The sequence below is a fragment of the Henckelia pumila genome, chromosome 3 (genome assembly GCF_033568475.1).
Source record: "Henckelia pumila isolate YLH828 chromosome 3, ASM3356847v2, whole genome shotgun sequence".
In the NCBI taxonomy this organism is placed as follows: domain Eukaryota; kingdom Viridiplantae; phylum Streptophyta; class Magnoliopsida; order Lamiales; family Gesneriaceae; genus Henckelia; species Henckelia pumila.
The window spans coordinates 27,621-44,528 of NC_133122.1; the positions used below are offsets into that span (position 1 = coordinate 27,621).

The window sequence follows — 16,908 nt, forward strand, 5'->3', positions numbered from 1 at the left end:
ATATATGATTTTGGTTATGAATTCGATATAGTTTCGGTTACCGATTTTATATCGTTATGCCGTCGGTTCAAGACTTTGATCAAGTTTGAGTTTAGATTGCTTGAGCTGAGTTAGATAGGAGTTGATTGCTGATATATGCAGCATATTTACACTTCATATCAGATTGTATTTGAATGTTTTGAGTTCGAGAAGCTGAATTTCGAATCCGCCAAGAATTGAGCAAAGTTTGTAACTAGTTTTGCCTTGAAATTTGAGATGTGATTGAGCAGATTTTTATGCGAGTTCTTAGCTGATATAAATAGCTTGATATGCTATATTTTAGATTTGTAAAAAAGCGATTTGGACTCGAGACTTTAGCTTTTGGGAAACGAGATCGAATAGCTCAAGGTTGAAGTTATTCTACCTTGAAGAGTAGATGATGAACTTGAGAAGAATTTTGTGATATGTCCAAATTTGGAACACTTTCAGAATTCAGAATGACAGGTATAAGATGACATCGAGAGTCAGGGATTCGATACTTGAGAATGATGATTCTTGAGTTATCCCAAACAAATCACATACTTGGTTATTAATTGTTCTTGGTTTAGAACTTGATGTTATTATTGTTGATCCATTTCAGGTAGTGGATCTTTGATTTTGATTTTGATATGATATGATTTATGAATTGATTCTAATGCCAAGGTTTGATGAACCTTATTTTTGATTCAGATATGACTACGATAGATGGATATCCATGTCAAGATCGGATACGAATCTTGATGGTAGTGATTTGATATGAATCAATTCTTGATAACGTGCTATATAAATCTTATGATTTGAATTATTGATTTGAAGTCTTGATTAATATGTTTTGAATTGATATATGCGTTATATTACTCTATCCTTGAATTGAAATGGTTAGAGTTGACATGTTTATATTTTAACGCATGTTTATGTCTTTTATACTGGGAATTATATTCTCACTGGAGTTTATCAGGCTGTTGTATTGTTTTGTATGTGTGCATGACAACAGGTGGGACATGAGCTAGTCGAAGACGACATTGATAGCTTGGGAGAGAGTTTTAGCACGTGGTGTCTCGGGTTTGTAGCAGAAACGTAGAGTTTAGATCTTGCCAAATATGCTAGAAGGCGTATGATTTGATTAGTGAAGAACACTTTTTACTTCTTGCATTTTGTAGATATTTTGATGTACTTTAAGTTACTTGTTAGATGTAATAATTGATTGGAAGTATGATAAGAACTTCTTATATAGATCAATGCACGTTTGAAACTTGATAAACCATGAATTGAAAAGAATTGAAGGATCAAGTTTTGCTATAGAAGAACAAGGCATGTTTCTGCCCAGGCAGCGCCCGAGCCGCTGGTTTGGAAGACCGAGCGCAGCCCCGAAATCTAGCCTACTGTTTTGAGGAAAAACAGGGGCGCTCGATCGGTGGTTTTTTACCGACCTAGCGCACCCATGTTTGAAGAAAAATATTTTTTGTTCTATTTATTTTTTATCCTTTGTTAATTAATCATGTTTAGTGATTAATTGCCCCAAGATTTGATTAACAACCCGAGGCCCCACAAAAGAAGACAGAGGTTTTGAAATTTTTGAAAAATCTTTGATGAACCGCCGATAAAAACCGGCATGGCCTAGAAAACTTATGACTTCTTGATCATCGTCGGTGGAGGTAAGTTCTGAATGAATTGCACCTTGGCCCTGTCCACCTCAATTCCCTTCTCAGATATTCGGTGCCCCAAGACGATTCCTTCTCTTACCATGAAGTGACATTTCTCCCTATTTAGCACCAAATTGGTTTCCTCGCATCTCATCAAAACAGTGTTTAGATTATTCAGACATGCATCAAAATATTGACCAAAAATTAAAAAGTCATCCATAAAGATTTCTAGAAAATTTTCAACCATGTCATGAAATATAGCCATCATGCATCTCTGAAAAGTCGCAACAGCATTACATAGACCAAAAGGCAAACGTCTGTAAGCGAATGTACCATATGGGCAAGTAAAGGTTGTTTTATCCTGATCTTCAGGTGCAATCGCAATTTGATTATACCCTGAATACCCATCTAGAAAATAATAGAATTCATACCCAGCAAGTCTTTCTAGCATTTGGTCAATGAAGGGTCGGGGAAATGATCCTTACGGGTTTTGTCATTAAATTTCCTATAATCTATACACACACGCCAACCTGTAACTGTCCTAGTAGGTATTAGCTCAATTTTCTCGTTCTTAATGACAATTATTCCCCCTTTTTTCGGTACACATTGAACAGGACTCACCCATCACTATAAAAAATTGGGTAAATAATACCTGCATCCAGAAGTTTTATCGTTTCAGCTTTCACTACCTCTTGAATTTTGGGATTCAATCTCCTCTGTGGCTGGACCAACGGATTGATGTTCTCTTCCATTAATATTTTATGCATGAAGATGGATGTATTGATTTCTTTGATATCTGCTACCTTCCAGGAGAACACACTCTTGTGGCTTTTGAGAACATCCAGTAGTTTGGTCCCCATTTCATCTGTCAAAGAAGAATAAATTATTACAGGTAAATTTTTATTCTCACCAAGAAATACATATTTGAGATGAGTTGGTAGTGGTTTCAATTCAACATTCGGTGGTTCTTCAAGACTGGGTTTTTTGAGTACTAAATCCTTCCGGTCACCAAGATCTTCGAGTTTAAGCTTGCCACCTTTTTGCCATGACTGATTATCGTTCAAGTATGTAGTCATCTTCTCATCCTACATTGATTTCGTCCTCCTGAAAACTAGATACAAGTGCAACTTCTAAAGGTTCCTGGAATGTATCCTGCACATAATTAAACAAAAATGAGTCCACTGCATCTATTTGAAATCATTCTTCATTATATTGTGAACTTTTAAGCGCATTAAACACATCAAAAGAAATTTTCTCCTCTCCCACTCTCAACAGTATTTCTCCCTTTTGGACATCTATGAGTGCTTTTCCTGTTGCCAGGAAAGGTCTGCCTAGAATAAGAGGCATGTCCAAATCTTCTTCCATGTCAAGTACCACAAAATCCACCGGGAAGATGAATTTGTCTACCAGTAAATATTCTATTATCCCTCTTGGATACTTTAGAGATCTGTTAGCCAATTGCGACAACATCCTGGTGGGTTTCGTCTCTCCCAAACTTAGTTTTCTAAAAACAAAATATGACATTAGATTTATGCTAGCACCTAAATCACACAAAGCTTTATGAAAAGACACATCATTAATCATGCAAGGGATAGAGAAACTCCCTGGGTCTTTTTTCTTTGGTGGGATCTTGTTCTGTACCAGTGCAGAGCAATTTTCTGTTAAACTGATCATGACATTCTCCTCCATTTTCCTCTTGTTGGAGAGAATCTCCTTCAAGAACTTAGCATTGCTGGTCATTTGCATCAGTGCGTCGGCAAAAGGAATGTTGATATTCAATTTCTTGAATACCTCTAGAAATTTTGAAAACTGGGAGTCTAGCTTGGCTTTCTTGAGAGCTGCAGGAAAAGGTGGTGGAATAACAAAATTATTTTGTGATGTGAGTGGTTGTGTAGAAGTAGAAGACTTACCTGCAGTTTTCTCCGGTATAGTAACTTCTGGATCTTTCGCTTCTTGTCTCTCAGGTTCTACTCGCTTCCCACTTCTCAATTCAACTGCCTTGACCTGATTATTTGGATTCTTCTTCGTGTCGCTTGGAAAAGTACCCGAATCTCTACTGGACATTGCTATAGCCAACTGCCCTATCTGATTCTCCAAATTTTTTTATCGATGCATCCTGATTTTGTATTCTGGTTTCAGTGGATGATATTAACTTTTGCGTCATCTGTTCCATGCTTGACTTCTCCTCCTGATGTTGTTTTCCATAGTTCTGATTCCCATATGGCCTATTATTCTGTCCACCCCATGAAAAGTTTGGATGATGTTTCCATCCTGGATTATATGTATTTGAGAATGGATCATTCCTAGGGCGGTTTTGATTTCCCACATGGTTTACCATACCTCCCTCCGGTTGATATGATGGATTTCTAGTCTGACAATCTTTCGTGAAATGTTCAGCACCACACTTCTCACACCACACTTATTGAATACGCATCGCAGAATTCCCTAAACTTAGCTCTTCAATCCTCTTATTCATCACCTCAATCTCAGCTGCTACTGAAGTGAATGCATCTATTTGATGCATTCCTGCAGATCTTTTGGTTGCATTTCTCTCAGACGGAGGGTGATAACTACTAGATTCCATCTCCTCAATTAACTCATACCCATCCTCTGGTGATTTTCGTAGCAAATTACCACCTGCAGTTGCATCTAACATGGTGCGATTAGTATGAGTAAGACAATAATAAAAAATTTGTACCACAAGACAGTCTGGTAGTTGGTGGTGTGGGCATCTCCTCAATAGATCTTTATAGCGTTCCCATGCTTCATAGAGTGTTTTCTGTTCGCCTTGAGCAAATGTTGTGATATCAGCTCTTAGCTTCATCGATTTGGATGGTGGGAAGTATTTGGTGAGAAAAGCTTTTGCGAGATCCTCCCAAGTGGTGACGGAACCTACAGGTACATTTGTTAGCCATGCCTTAGCCTTATCTCTTAATGAAAAAGGGAAAAAACGCAAATGAATAGCGTCATCAGAAACTCCCTGCATCTTGAAAGTATCACAAATGTCCAAAAAATTTGTAATGTGAGCATATGGGTCATTGATCGTCGTCCCACCAAATTGGACGGTGTTTTGCACCATTTGAATGATAGCATGATTTATTTCAAAATGATTCGCTGCTATAGTTGGTCTGATGATGTTGGTCTGGCATTTTCGATGTATGGCAAGTCGCTATCCATCATGGATCTGTAGACAGGTGGTGCATTATTCTCAGCATCTACCTCTAAACATCGTCGTTCTTCGTCCGCCATTGCTTCTTGTTGTAGCCTTCTTCTCCTGCGAAAAGTTCTTTCAGTTTTGGATCAAAGGGTACGAGTTTTGGGATTCAATCTCCTCTGCGGAATCAGGTGAATGTTGCATGCACTGTCGGAATATCCTGCAGTTCACAGATGAAAATAGTGATTAAAATTGGAGTTAAAAAAATTAAACAAAACAAATCAAAGTAATCAATAGTCCCCGACAACGGCGCCAAAAACTTGATCGAGCAAATACTAACACTTAAAATCAGTATAAATATCTCTCAATTATGCTCAAAATTATCGCAAGTGCACGAATCAAATTATAGTAAAGTATACTGAGTACGAGTATCGTCCTCAGGGACTATGTCACAATAATTCAGTTATTTTATTCCTCTACCCAAAGTAACGAAAATTTGATGAATGATTATACTAAAACTATAAAATAATAAATTCAACTTAAAGCGCTTGAATTAAAATAAAAACCACAGCAAATTTTAGTATAGAAAAATATAATATAAGAATGTTTTGTTGGAATCTCGGTTCACCTTCCCCCTAATTGAACTGGACGATTGATTTTTACTTTTATACACATAAATTCGACAGGAATTCCTGATATATCGACACTCTCTCTCGAGTTTATGCCAATCTAGTTCAAGTTAATGAAACAATTAAATCTCTTTAATTATTTATCATTACTGATTGCTTTGAGTTCTTTGAATTCCTACAACTTTCAACCTGGTGGTCTATGGTTATCAACATGTATTAAATATCATATCTCTATGCATATTTTAATTCCATGGATTTCGTCATTCATTCTAATCATGAATTTATCTCTCGATAACAATTCAAAAGCTACAAATCTATGATAAAGTTAGCTACTCCTTAACATATAAGAATAAACCATGACAAAATCAAATAGTAGTATAAAGTAAACTCAATTCGTCCAACAAATTCAATCACACAAACGTGTTTCGGGGTTCGGATCCCCTCAATTCCAACAAAAGAAAGTTTAGCTCCTACAATCCATAATAAAGATTAATCTAACAAAGTTTCTCAACATAAAAATCTAAAAGTTGAAAGATGAAAAACTCAAAACGAGATGATGAAAGCCTCCAATCTTCAGTAGCCGCCTCCTTGTAATCTGCCGTGAAAATGAACCCTCAAAACTTTTGAAAATCTTTATTTATATTGCCCTCAGAGTCCTTTCCTTCTAAAACACCCGAAATAAAAATTTCCAAAAATTACGCGAGAGCGCCCGAGCGGTAGAAATTTGCAACTCGAGCGCTAAGAATTCTTCCTTACTGCCTTTGTTTCTTGGGAACGCGCTCGAGCGGTAATAAATTACCGCTCGGGCGCACAGTTTCTGCCCCTCTTTCTGTTTTCCTTTTTTATGCATGCGCTCGAGCTGCAATATTTAGCAGCTCGAGCGCACCCTGTTGATTCCCAAAAATACTTGATTCTTCTCATTTTCCTGCTAAGTAAATCATAAATCAAGAGGAGTGAACAAAACACAAGGGAAAACACTAAATGCAAACAAAACGAGATTAAAAGGAACAAATTGACACAAACGAATGCAAAACACATAAAAAATCATGCAATAAAACATGCAAAAATGACTCCTAACAGGTATTTAAAGAAATCTTTGTTTATGAATGCATGTTTAATGGAGAAGTTGAAAACACGAAGTGAGATTAATAAAATAATGATAGAAAGATAAAGTAATAATATTTTTTTGTAGAAACAAATTAAGAATAACAAATTTAAAATAAAAAATTAATAAAATGAAAAATGTTTGATAAATATTTTATAATTGGATCTTAATAAAAATCGTGTATTATGGTTTGAATAGATTTAAAAATTATACTCTCAAAGGGTCAAATATGTATTTTCAATATTTCACAGGGGTATTTGTTGCAAAAACAATCTCAAAATCTTTGCCCAGTCGCATGAGTGGCCCGTTCACAACAAACATTCATATGAAGGAGCACGTGTGCTAATTTTATAAAAGGTCAGGGTTGGAGATGCCTATTAAAATTTCACAGGGGTGAAGTGTGTATTTTCAATTTTCATTGTGGTATTTGGTGCAAATAACTCGATTTACTTTCTTTGCTTATTTTTCTTACATTGTAATTTTTTATGATCGGGAAGGTATTTTCAATTGCTTATATCTTTTTCACCAACAGAAGACACGTCTCAATATTTCTTCTCCCTCAACGACGAGCTTGCACGAGGTTAGATTTACTTGATTTTCTTATTTTTCATGCACTATAATTTTGTTTGCTGATTGGGAATTCATTTTTCAATTTCTTATCCCTGGTTGCTACAAAATTCTAAACCATTAAAATGGAAGATCATATCTTAGGAAGAAAGAATCTCACCAGCAACATGAAAAATGAATGTATAGAGAAAGTAAAGAACATACTTGAATATCTAAGATTGTTTAGATTCTACCACCATTGAGACAAAGTATTGTTTTGTATAGTGAAAAGCATTCAAGAGAACTTTATTTTTAAAAATAAATTTTTTTATTTGATTTCCATGATTGTATTTGTTTACAAATGAAGAGTTTGCATTTTCTCGTGATACACATGAAAATAGTAGACTTGGATTATTGATGAGGAATAGAATATCACAAAAAATGTGAGAAGATTATACACATGGTAGTACTTGAAAATTTTCTTGTACAGAAATATTAAGATGGTTTGATTTGTAAATAATACATTGCTTTCTTTGTTACCTTTTCTGTTTGTTTCTGTGATTTGTATTTTCAATTATTTTATGTTATGAACTCATTGGATTACAATTATATAATATTCAAATATTTTCTTTACATGCTCTTTAGTCACGTGTTTTATACATGTTAGGAAATTAATGATGGCTCTCAAGATGCTGAAATTTTTCATTACAAAATTTAATTGGATGCCGCAAATGGACGAATTTTTTCTTTTCTTTTTATTAGATAAAAAAGGCCAGAAACTGGATAGGAATTTTACTCAAGAAGCATATAATGTTGTTATTGAAGCAATCAATTCAAAATTTACAATGAAAGTTAACAAAGATAATGTTTAGAACCGATTAAACATTGAAAAAAATGACTATTGTTCATGAAAACATTAAAAGAGGGAGTGAGTTTTGTTGGAATGATGTAACCAAAAAAATTGACGCATAATGGGAGGTTTGAGATGCATTAATCAAGTTATTCTTTATTGTTTTTTTCATTATTTATTTATTTTTTCCAATTATTTTTGATGTAACGTATTAGTGTAAATTGAATAGGTGTATCTTGAAGCTAAATATGTAAGAAATATTTATATTCACTGTCTTCCCTTTCTTTGAGAGTTGTTTAAAAAAAATGATGGAGCTACTAGAAAAGGAGAGGAACTAGAAAGGAAAAGACACATAGTTGGGCAAGAGAAGAAATGAAATCAAGTGGTGGTTTCTTCAAGAATAGAAAAGATCAACAAGTTAGTAGCTGAGCAAGAGACACATTCAAAAAGTTAGGAAGGTTTTGGAGATTAGAACTTTCAACAGCCTTTCGTTAATCCTCATTCACCATCCTCAAATGTTATATCTAAGACTGAAAGGAAAAATACAGCAAAATCAGATGACCTGAATGAGAGACTTGATAGTTTGAATACTACCACATCATAAATTGCTAAAGTTTCGTATATCACTGAACAAAATAAACGTCGCTTCCAAGAGGCATACATTGAATTGAAAAAACTAAATGGAGTGGATAAAAGTTTTGTTTATGAAGCAAATGAATTTTTTGATGTCAAATCCAACTTCAGCTGATTTTTTTCGTGGTACATTTTGATGATCGTCTCAATTGGTTGCAATGGAAAATTTTAATTCATCTTAGGATTTAACATTGATTTGATTTGCTAGAATAAAAATTAGAATGTGATTCCTGATTGGATTCACTGATAAGTTTATTTATTTGCTTTTTTGCATATTTGCTTCTTGAGATTTACTTTGTTAATTTTCATGGAAAATGAGCATTTGGTTTTTCATATTTAAAAATTTCATTTTCTATTTATAAAATTAGGATGTGGTTGGATCAACAACTGAATTAATTTGCTTTCTACATTGGATATTTAATTTTTATATGATTTATTTCGTAGAATTTAAATTAGAATATTTAGAGCTTATGTTTGATTATTATTTTAATCTTTTATTTTGTTTTCACTAACAATAATTAATTATTCAATTATATAAGAGTTTATGTAATTTGTATAACACAAATATATAGTTGAGATTGCAGATAAAAATATATGATAAGTTTAATTTTAAAATTTCGAATTTTTTAATAATGTGAATAATATGAGTTACATAATTATTATGTAAAAAAATAAAATGTTACTTTAGTAAAAATTTAAATGTCCAAATTCACTTTTTTCTTCCAAACAAGAAATGGATATCAAAATATATGCCAATTTTAAAGTTCATACCAAACACCAAATAAAATTTCAAATCCATGGAATTCCAAATGCAAATGCAAATCCAAATCCAAATCCAAATCCTATTTTTCAAATATCCAGACACAATGATACTGTATTTTTTTATATATATAAATTTTTTTATTATTAATAAATACACTTAAGTTTTAATTTTTTTTATGTATTACATATATTGTGTATTTCATTAACACACATGGCGTATGTCAAAATGACTATATATATACTGTGAGGGGGTCATCATGAAGGTTGCGATGGAACATTGGTGGTTAGCGATGCTGTTTCAGGTTCTGTATTTTAGGGTAACAAGATTTATTGATTTTGTAATATTTGGTGAAGTTGGTGCTTCATCTTGAGAGAACAAAAAATTATGTGAGGTAAGCTGTGAAATTTTTAGGATAGCGGACTAGAGAGCTGGTTAAGATGTATGTATTTCTTGGGTGAAGTTTGCTAGAGTCTAGTTTAATTACCATTTACTGCTCATCGTCTGCACAAAACATATTTCATTTTCCAATAAATCATAATTATCATCAATGATTATGGCATGAAAGAAGGTGATTTTGGCGTGAGATGACACATATTTATGTTTATCATTAATCTTTTAAACCATGAAAACAAGTCTTATTTGAAAATCAAAATTTGAATTCATCTTACAGAAATGTAGTAACCCGACTCCTAATTTAGTTAAATCTACTTCCTAAACATAATTAAGGGGTTCTCATTTGATTTTAAGGAGTTGAAAATTGGATTCAGAACGACCAAAAATAGTTCCGAGGTTTTCAAGTGTTGGGACAGTTCGGAAGCTCCGAAGAGCAGTTCGGAAGCCAGTGTTGTTAATCGAAAGTACCGAGCAGTTCGGAGGCACCGAACTGCAGATCGGAAGCTCCGATCTCGTGTCAGTCAGACAAGGTATGAGTTTTTATTGGTATTTGAATTGAGAGAGTACGGAAGCTCCTAACTAGAGTTCGAAAGATCCGAACTGTGTCAACATCAGTGTGTTGTCCAATCAGATACAAGCATTCGGAAGGACGATCGAAAGTTCCGAAGTGCGTTCGGATGCTCCGAATGAGAGATCGGACGTTCCAATCGAGTCTATATATAGAGGCCGAGAGCTTCACTTTTCTCACAACTTTTCCATGTTTCTCTCTAGTTTTTAGTCGAATTTTAAGGGTTTTCGGGCTACGTATTCGAGGGCTAGGAGGTGATGAAGCGCTACCGGATCGTAGCAGTTTTGTGCCTTGATTTTAGGGCAATTGTCATCAAAGGACTGACTATAGATGCAGGTATATCACTACTCTGATTAGTTTCAATGAGTACCTATTAGTCTAGTTAAGGATTTTAATAAAAAAATTAGTGATACAGTGATGATCTATTTATAGGCTTGGACTAGAGAGCCAGTATCTCTAGGTTGTTTATTTTGAGGTACGGACGTACTATCCGAGATACCCTGGTTGAGTATGCATGTTTTGTGTTTGCATGGTTTATATGACATGGTTTATGTGCGTTTATTATGTCACGATTATTTTGCTGCATGCATTATCACGTTAAGCCTATACCTTGATATTATAGTAGAGGGGTTGCTCAACCCCGAATTTTTGTGAATGAATTCCATGGATTTGGTTCCGAATATTTCCATGTATTTCTTATGGTATGGGAGTACCTCCTGATGCGACGGCCGAGTGTGCTAGTTACCATGGCGCAATTTGGTGAGCAAGAGTTTTTACCATGATAGATTTTCGGTACCCGTTCATTTGCATTAGCATTCATAGCATGTGCATACTCATACTTTCTTACTGAGCATTGTTAGCTCACGTCCTCGATTTTGGTTCTGGACACCCCATTCTACGGGGCAGAACTTAGGTTGGACGGACCGGGAGGTAGCGGTAATTTAGCTGCAGCAGTGTAGATTGTACTGTACCAGATTTCCATTGGTAGAATTTAGTGTTACTTTCGATGGGGTTGTATAACATCATTTGACATTTGTTTTGGTGTCGGTTGTATTCTTGCTGGTAGTTTTAGTTGAATTATTTAAGTTTCCACTAGTTTAATTGATTATTATGTTTTAAGTTATTTTGCATTCTAAAACTTGGATTAGTGGTTCTGAAACGGGTCACTACATCTTCTTTATGCCATGTATGACTGTTAGACATGAAGTTTCATTCCTTTTAATTTCTGAATATCTAAAAAAATCATTCTTTTATTTACATTTGATTTCCACCTCAGTGCATGTACTTGTTTTTTCATCACACTTCTCCTTTGATCAATGTCACTGTTACTAATGAATTTTCATTCCTTTTTCTTTAATAGCTGATGTTATAAGTGACTTGGTTATGCAGAACTATGATGATGATGTTGAGGAACTGGCTTTGGATTCTACTGTTACTGAAGAATCACTTGGAAAAAAACATTTCATTGAATTGAAAGCTAGTGTTAAGGAAATTTTTGTAACATATTAATAGATAATAGAAGTGGAGCTTGGGGGTTGCTGCACCTAAAGGTTGTCCTAAGAGATCAGATCAAATCCTTGTTGGAGTAAACTTTGAGCCAATATTTGGTTAGCAGCTTCTGAATGGTGGAATCCATCCCAGAATAAATATTGCGTGGCATTTGAACATGTCCCGATCGACCTTTCATTGCAGAGGAACGATGTTTCAATTGTGCCCGTCCCGCAGCAAGCTTTCCTTGCATCAAAGAAACCTGGGGAACATTATAAAGTTATTTAGAAAAATTGAAATTTAAATAAAAATGTTGTAGGAATATATCATCCTCTTTATTTGGGGAAACAAATCACAAAAAATATTGTCATTTTCCAATTGCAAATGTTTATTATTCACCATACCACTATCTGTTGGCTTTGCAATCAAATCCATAAGAGGGTTGTAAATATCAAAGACCACGAGTTTCAATCCCGGTAACCTGGTCTTCAAATTTTGAGATGTAATGTTTAACTTATTGTTGAATGAAACGACATCTTGATTTAGCCTTGAGACACATTGATTGCTTCCCAAACCAAATAAAGTAATTGCTGCTGGCAGGCATACTGTAGGTGGTAGAGATGTAACTCCTATTCTCCTTGCTCCCATATGGTATAAATTCTGTCAAACAAACATTGTTGATATATATTTTCCATGTGAAAGAAAATACTTAGCTATTTCATTATGAAATTATTATGATTTTTATTTCTTTAGTGTGTTTCTTAAGTTTTTTATGAATTAATATGCCAAAAGATATCCAAGAAAATGCCAAATGTTTGTGTAACCTGGATGAAACTAGAGTAGTAATTCATGAGTTTGTTTGAGAACTGTTCGGTTGTGTAAACAATGTTGAGAATTGGATTGATATAATAGTTTTGAATAAAATCACTGGTCCCTACACTTAATAGATGGATCCCTCTTGAGAATGTATCATTAGCTTTATCCGTTCCCAACAAATTCACCACGTTTCTCTGCCATTATTTGTAGTTTGCTAGCTGCTGAGACAACGTCATAGTTTGCTGTAAACACGAATGAAAGTAGAAATATAGTGAAAAAATTACACAATGCAATTTATGTGGCTCAACCATAAAGAATATATATCTACAACACATATCAAAATGGCTAAAACTTTATTAATGTCTTTTGAGTTTAGATTGCAATCAACATTTCTATGTGTCATATGTGAATAGACATCATGTTTAATATTATTGAAACTCTCTTGTATAATTAAATTACGATTAAATCATATCAGATATATACAAATGCTAAAAATATCACATATTATTGTATCATACACACACACACACACACACACACACACACACACACACACACACATATATATATATATATTAGTCTCTAACAACTGTTTATGTTTGAGTTAATGAGACGATCTGTCAAATCTTACATATAACTATGCTGTGTTGTCGTAATAACACGAAGCAGCCGAAGCAAAGTTGACACCGTTGAGAATGTTGCTTCCTTTGGCTACTTCACTTAGGTATGCTGGTGGATATGAACTGAATCCTAGAAACTCAGCTGTATATATAATTGTGTAATATATGCATTAGATAATATACATAGAACATCAAACATATTGCATATGTGTTATATGTTTATTACCTGTAAAATCAGCGGCGAGTTTTCCATTGCAAAACCTTCCTGTAGGTTCTTGCATAACAAAATCTCTTCCATAAGGGAGGAAGTTTGCCTTTATTAATGTTGGAAAATTGTTGTTGTTTCCCGCATCAACCACCGAATTCCTAAATATGCAGAGTTCAGGAACGAGGGGATCTCCATGAACAAGTGATGAGACAACCAGAATAGCACATAACATGTAGCTCAAGAATTCCATTTTCAGTTATTTTTCACCTAAAATTTTTCTTTCTTGCTCTTGTGTTCTTGATTTTGCTTTGTTTATTTTATGTGGATAAATGATCAAATTGTGATGAAGTAGTGTGTATTTACCGCGAGTGATGCATGTATGATGCTTCTTACACTTTGAGTGAAGCAATAGCTGTCTCTGTGTTGCAAAAAAAATGACACTTTTTTGATTTGACATTATAAAGAGAGAGACAGTCAGTTTATTTATATGTGGATAAAAGATTTGGTCAAGAGCAAGGCACACTTTTTAAGGAAGTTGAGGGGAATTGGGCTGATCTTAGGAATGTTTGAACAAAGATGGTTTTTACTCTTTCTATTGATAAACTTGGAAAAATGGATAAGACAGACGCTTTTAGCATATAATAAACCAAGAGAAATTAGCATACTTTAGGCAGTTTAAACATGTGATGCAAAATCCCAATTGTTAAAACAAGTGTAATGTAAATATCATATTCATGTTTCGATTTTGACTCAATTAAAAAGCTTTTATTCCCACTTTCAACATTTCCATTATACAATATAATAATTTCAATTATATATAAGATTTGTAAGTCAAGTTAATGAAAATTAAGAACAATTTATTTTAATAGATGATATAATTGAGAGGAGATTAAAAGAGAATTCAGAAAATGACTCAGAAATGAATTGAATTATTTCTCAACTAAAGATTCATATTTGTTAAGATCATATCATAGAGAGAAAAAGTTTTACAAGAAACATGAAAAATGAATGTATTGAGAAAGAACATACTTGAATATCTTTGATTGTTTAGATTATACCATCATGGAGCCAAAATATTGTTTTCTATAGTGAAAAGCAGTCAAGAGAACTTTAATTTCATAATTTTTTTTTTATTTTATTTCCATGATTGTATTCGTTTACAAATGAAGAGTTTACATATTCTCAGAGTATACTTAGAATATTGATGAAGAATAGAATATCACAACAATTGTTAGAAGATTATACACATGGTAGTACTTGCTCTAAAGATTAGACATTAATTCTTGAATTAACATATGTGAAGTTCTGGCTATAATGATACCATCAACATATAATAACAAAGCCAAAAAATTGGATCTCGAGCCTTTGGTGAACAAGGTGAATCAGGCGGTAATTGCATAAAACCAGAATCAAGCAATGCAACTTAGAATTTATGTACCATTGATGAGATGCTTGAAGAAGGCTATATATAGATTTGTGTAATTTGCAGACAAGTTTTGAAGACTCTTTGCCTTGGTGGCAGGGGAGATGATAACACATGGGAGGATCCATGTACACTTCTTCGAATAATTCATCTTAGAAATGCATTATTTAAATATAATTGAACAAGTTGCCATTGTTGAATATCATCTAGTGCAAGTAAGACTTTGGCAGTGGCTCACTTAGAAACCGGAGAGAATGTCTCAAAAAAATCAACACCGTCACATTGAGTATACCCCTTAGAAACTAAACGAGCTTTGTATTTATCCACCGTTCCATCAGATTTATATTTTATCTTGTATAACCAATGACAACCAATGGGTTGTTGACCCAAGGGTAGTGGAACGACATACCAAGTATTGTTGGTCTCAATTGCGTCTAGCTCATCTTTCACGGTAGCCCTCCAAGATTCAAATTTTATGGCTTGATGATAAAATTAGGGGTCTAAATAAGAGGAGACATTTAGCACCAAGTTATTATACGATTGGGAAAGTGAATCATATGAGATGTTGTCTTGAAAGGGATACAAGGCTGTGGATGACAATGTCGAATTGCAGTTATCATGTGATAATGATAGTCTCAGATATAAGACGACTGGTGAGATGTCCTTGAGGAGGTACGAATGGGGGACTAAGTGTGGAGGTTCTGGTGGCTCAATACGAGAACCATCATGTGTGTCATCCCCCGGGCCCAGGCCCAGGCCTGCACGACCGCACAATGGGCCCCTATAGAAACTATTTTGTATTCGTCCTTACTTTACGAAAATGATTAACCTAAGTTTCTATAGAAGTCCATTGTAGCCCATTATGAACTCATTTTAAATCTTTCATTTTCTCATCGCGACCTGATTCAGCAGCACCGAGAATCTAGAGGTGGCTTATACGGGTTCAAGAGATGGCTCCCATCATGTAGAACTTTGCCCCGCAGGTCAAGAGGTGGCTCCCACGCACGTAGTACTTTGCCCTGTATAACACTTATTTCCCGGGGTCATGCGTCTGGTGACCGTCTTTGATACCATTCTTCTTTCTCATGTCTTTCACTAGCAATCCTGGATATTAGACGATTGATCCTCGGTTGATGGTTATCTAAGGCAATCTGATGCCTGTAATGGGTAGTACGGATACATAGAGTACGTGCAGCCATTTCCTTAAATCACAAAAATGGAAAGGAATGAAGAAATTCTCAAAATGTTAGATGATCATCAAACAATCAAGAAAAGATCGTTTGACATATCACTTGAGTTGAGAGGGGTTTTCCAAAAATTTCAAAAGCATAGAAAGTTTGGAGATCTTTACGTAGATAAAAGGCGTGATTGAGGATCACATAATAGTTGGAAAAATTGGATTTCTAATTTCCTATGAAAAGTTATAAGAATCTCAAAACTTCTCTTAGACGACAAAAGTTCGGTTTTGAAAGTATAAACGATGGGATTTGATTGAAGTAAGACTTTGGTCATCACGAAGAGGACTTCGCAAAGAGTATTGGCCGCGAGATCATTACGAAGGGGAATGCATAAGGCCTATTCCCCATTATGAGGGAACACCAAAAAGGTTATAAGGAAACCCAACCTAATTATGAACCTGGCGGGCTCTGATACCACTTAAATGTCACTCTCCACGATCGAGACATGTCATCGATATTGTTTAACATTTCAAAATCGTAAAACAATAAGTCTCGTAGTACAAATCTTGCCAAAACCAGTTTATTTCATAACCAAAATAATTGTCTTTACACCAAAAAGATCCCAAAATACAAAATCGAATGCGGAAGCATATTACAACTTGAAAATCATGAAGTGAATAAATCTAACATTGCGGAAGAATAAAATCCAAAATAAAAATGCATAAAATCTATTATTCTCTTTAACATTCCCAAAACATATCTTGTTCCTCTTCGTCTACATGATTCTCATCTTCATATGGGAAGGGGAAGGTAAGGGCTAAGTGTTTTGGAAACACTCAGCAAGTGGAGGCCGTTCGAGACATATAACACATA

At 34.4% G+C, this 16,908-nt stretch overlaps 1 protein-coding gene and 1 pseudogene across 1 annotated transcript; both read right to left on the reverse strand.

The window, feature by feature from the left end:
• Positions 1–2,858: 2,858 nt before the first annotated feature.
• On the reverse strand, positions 2,859–3,725 carry LOC140886354 (uncharacterized). Its single transcript, XM_073292894.1, has one exon. The coding sequence runs from the start codon at positions 3,723–3,725 to the stop codon at positions 2,859–2,861; it is 867 nt and encodes a 288-aa protein (XP_073148995.1).
• Positions 3,726–11,858: 8,133 nt separating this feature from the next.
• Positions 11,859–13,763, reverse strand: LOC140892884 (GDSL esterase/lipase At5g03820-like; annotated as a pseudogene).
• Between the last annotated feature and the right edge of the window lie 3,145 nt (positions 13,764–16,908).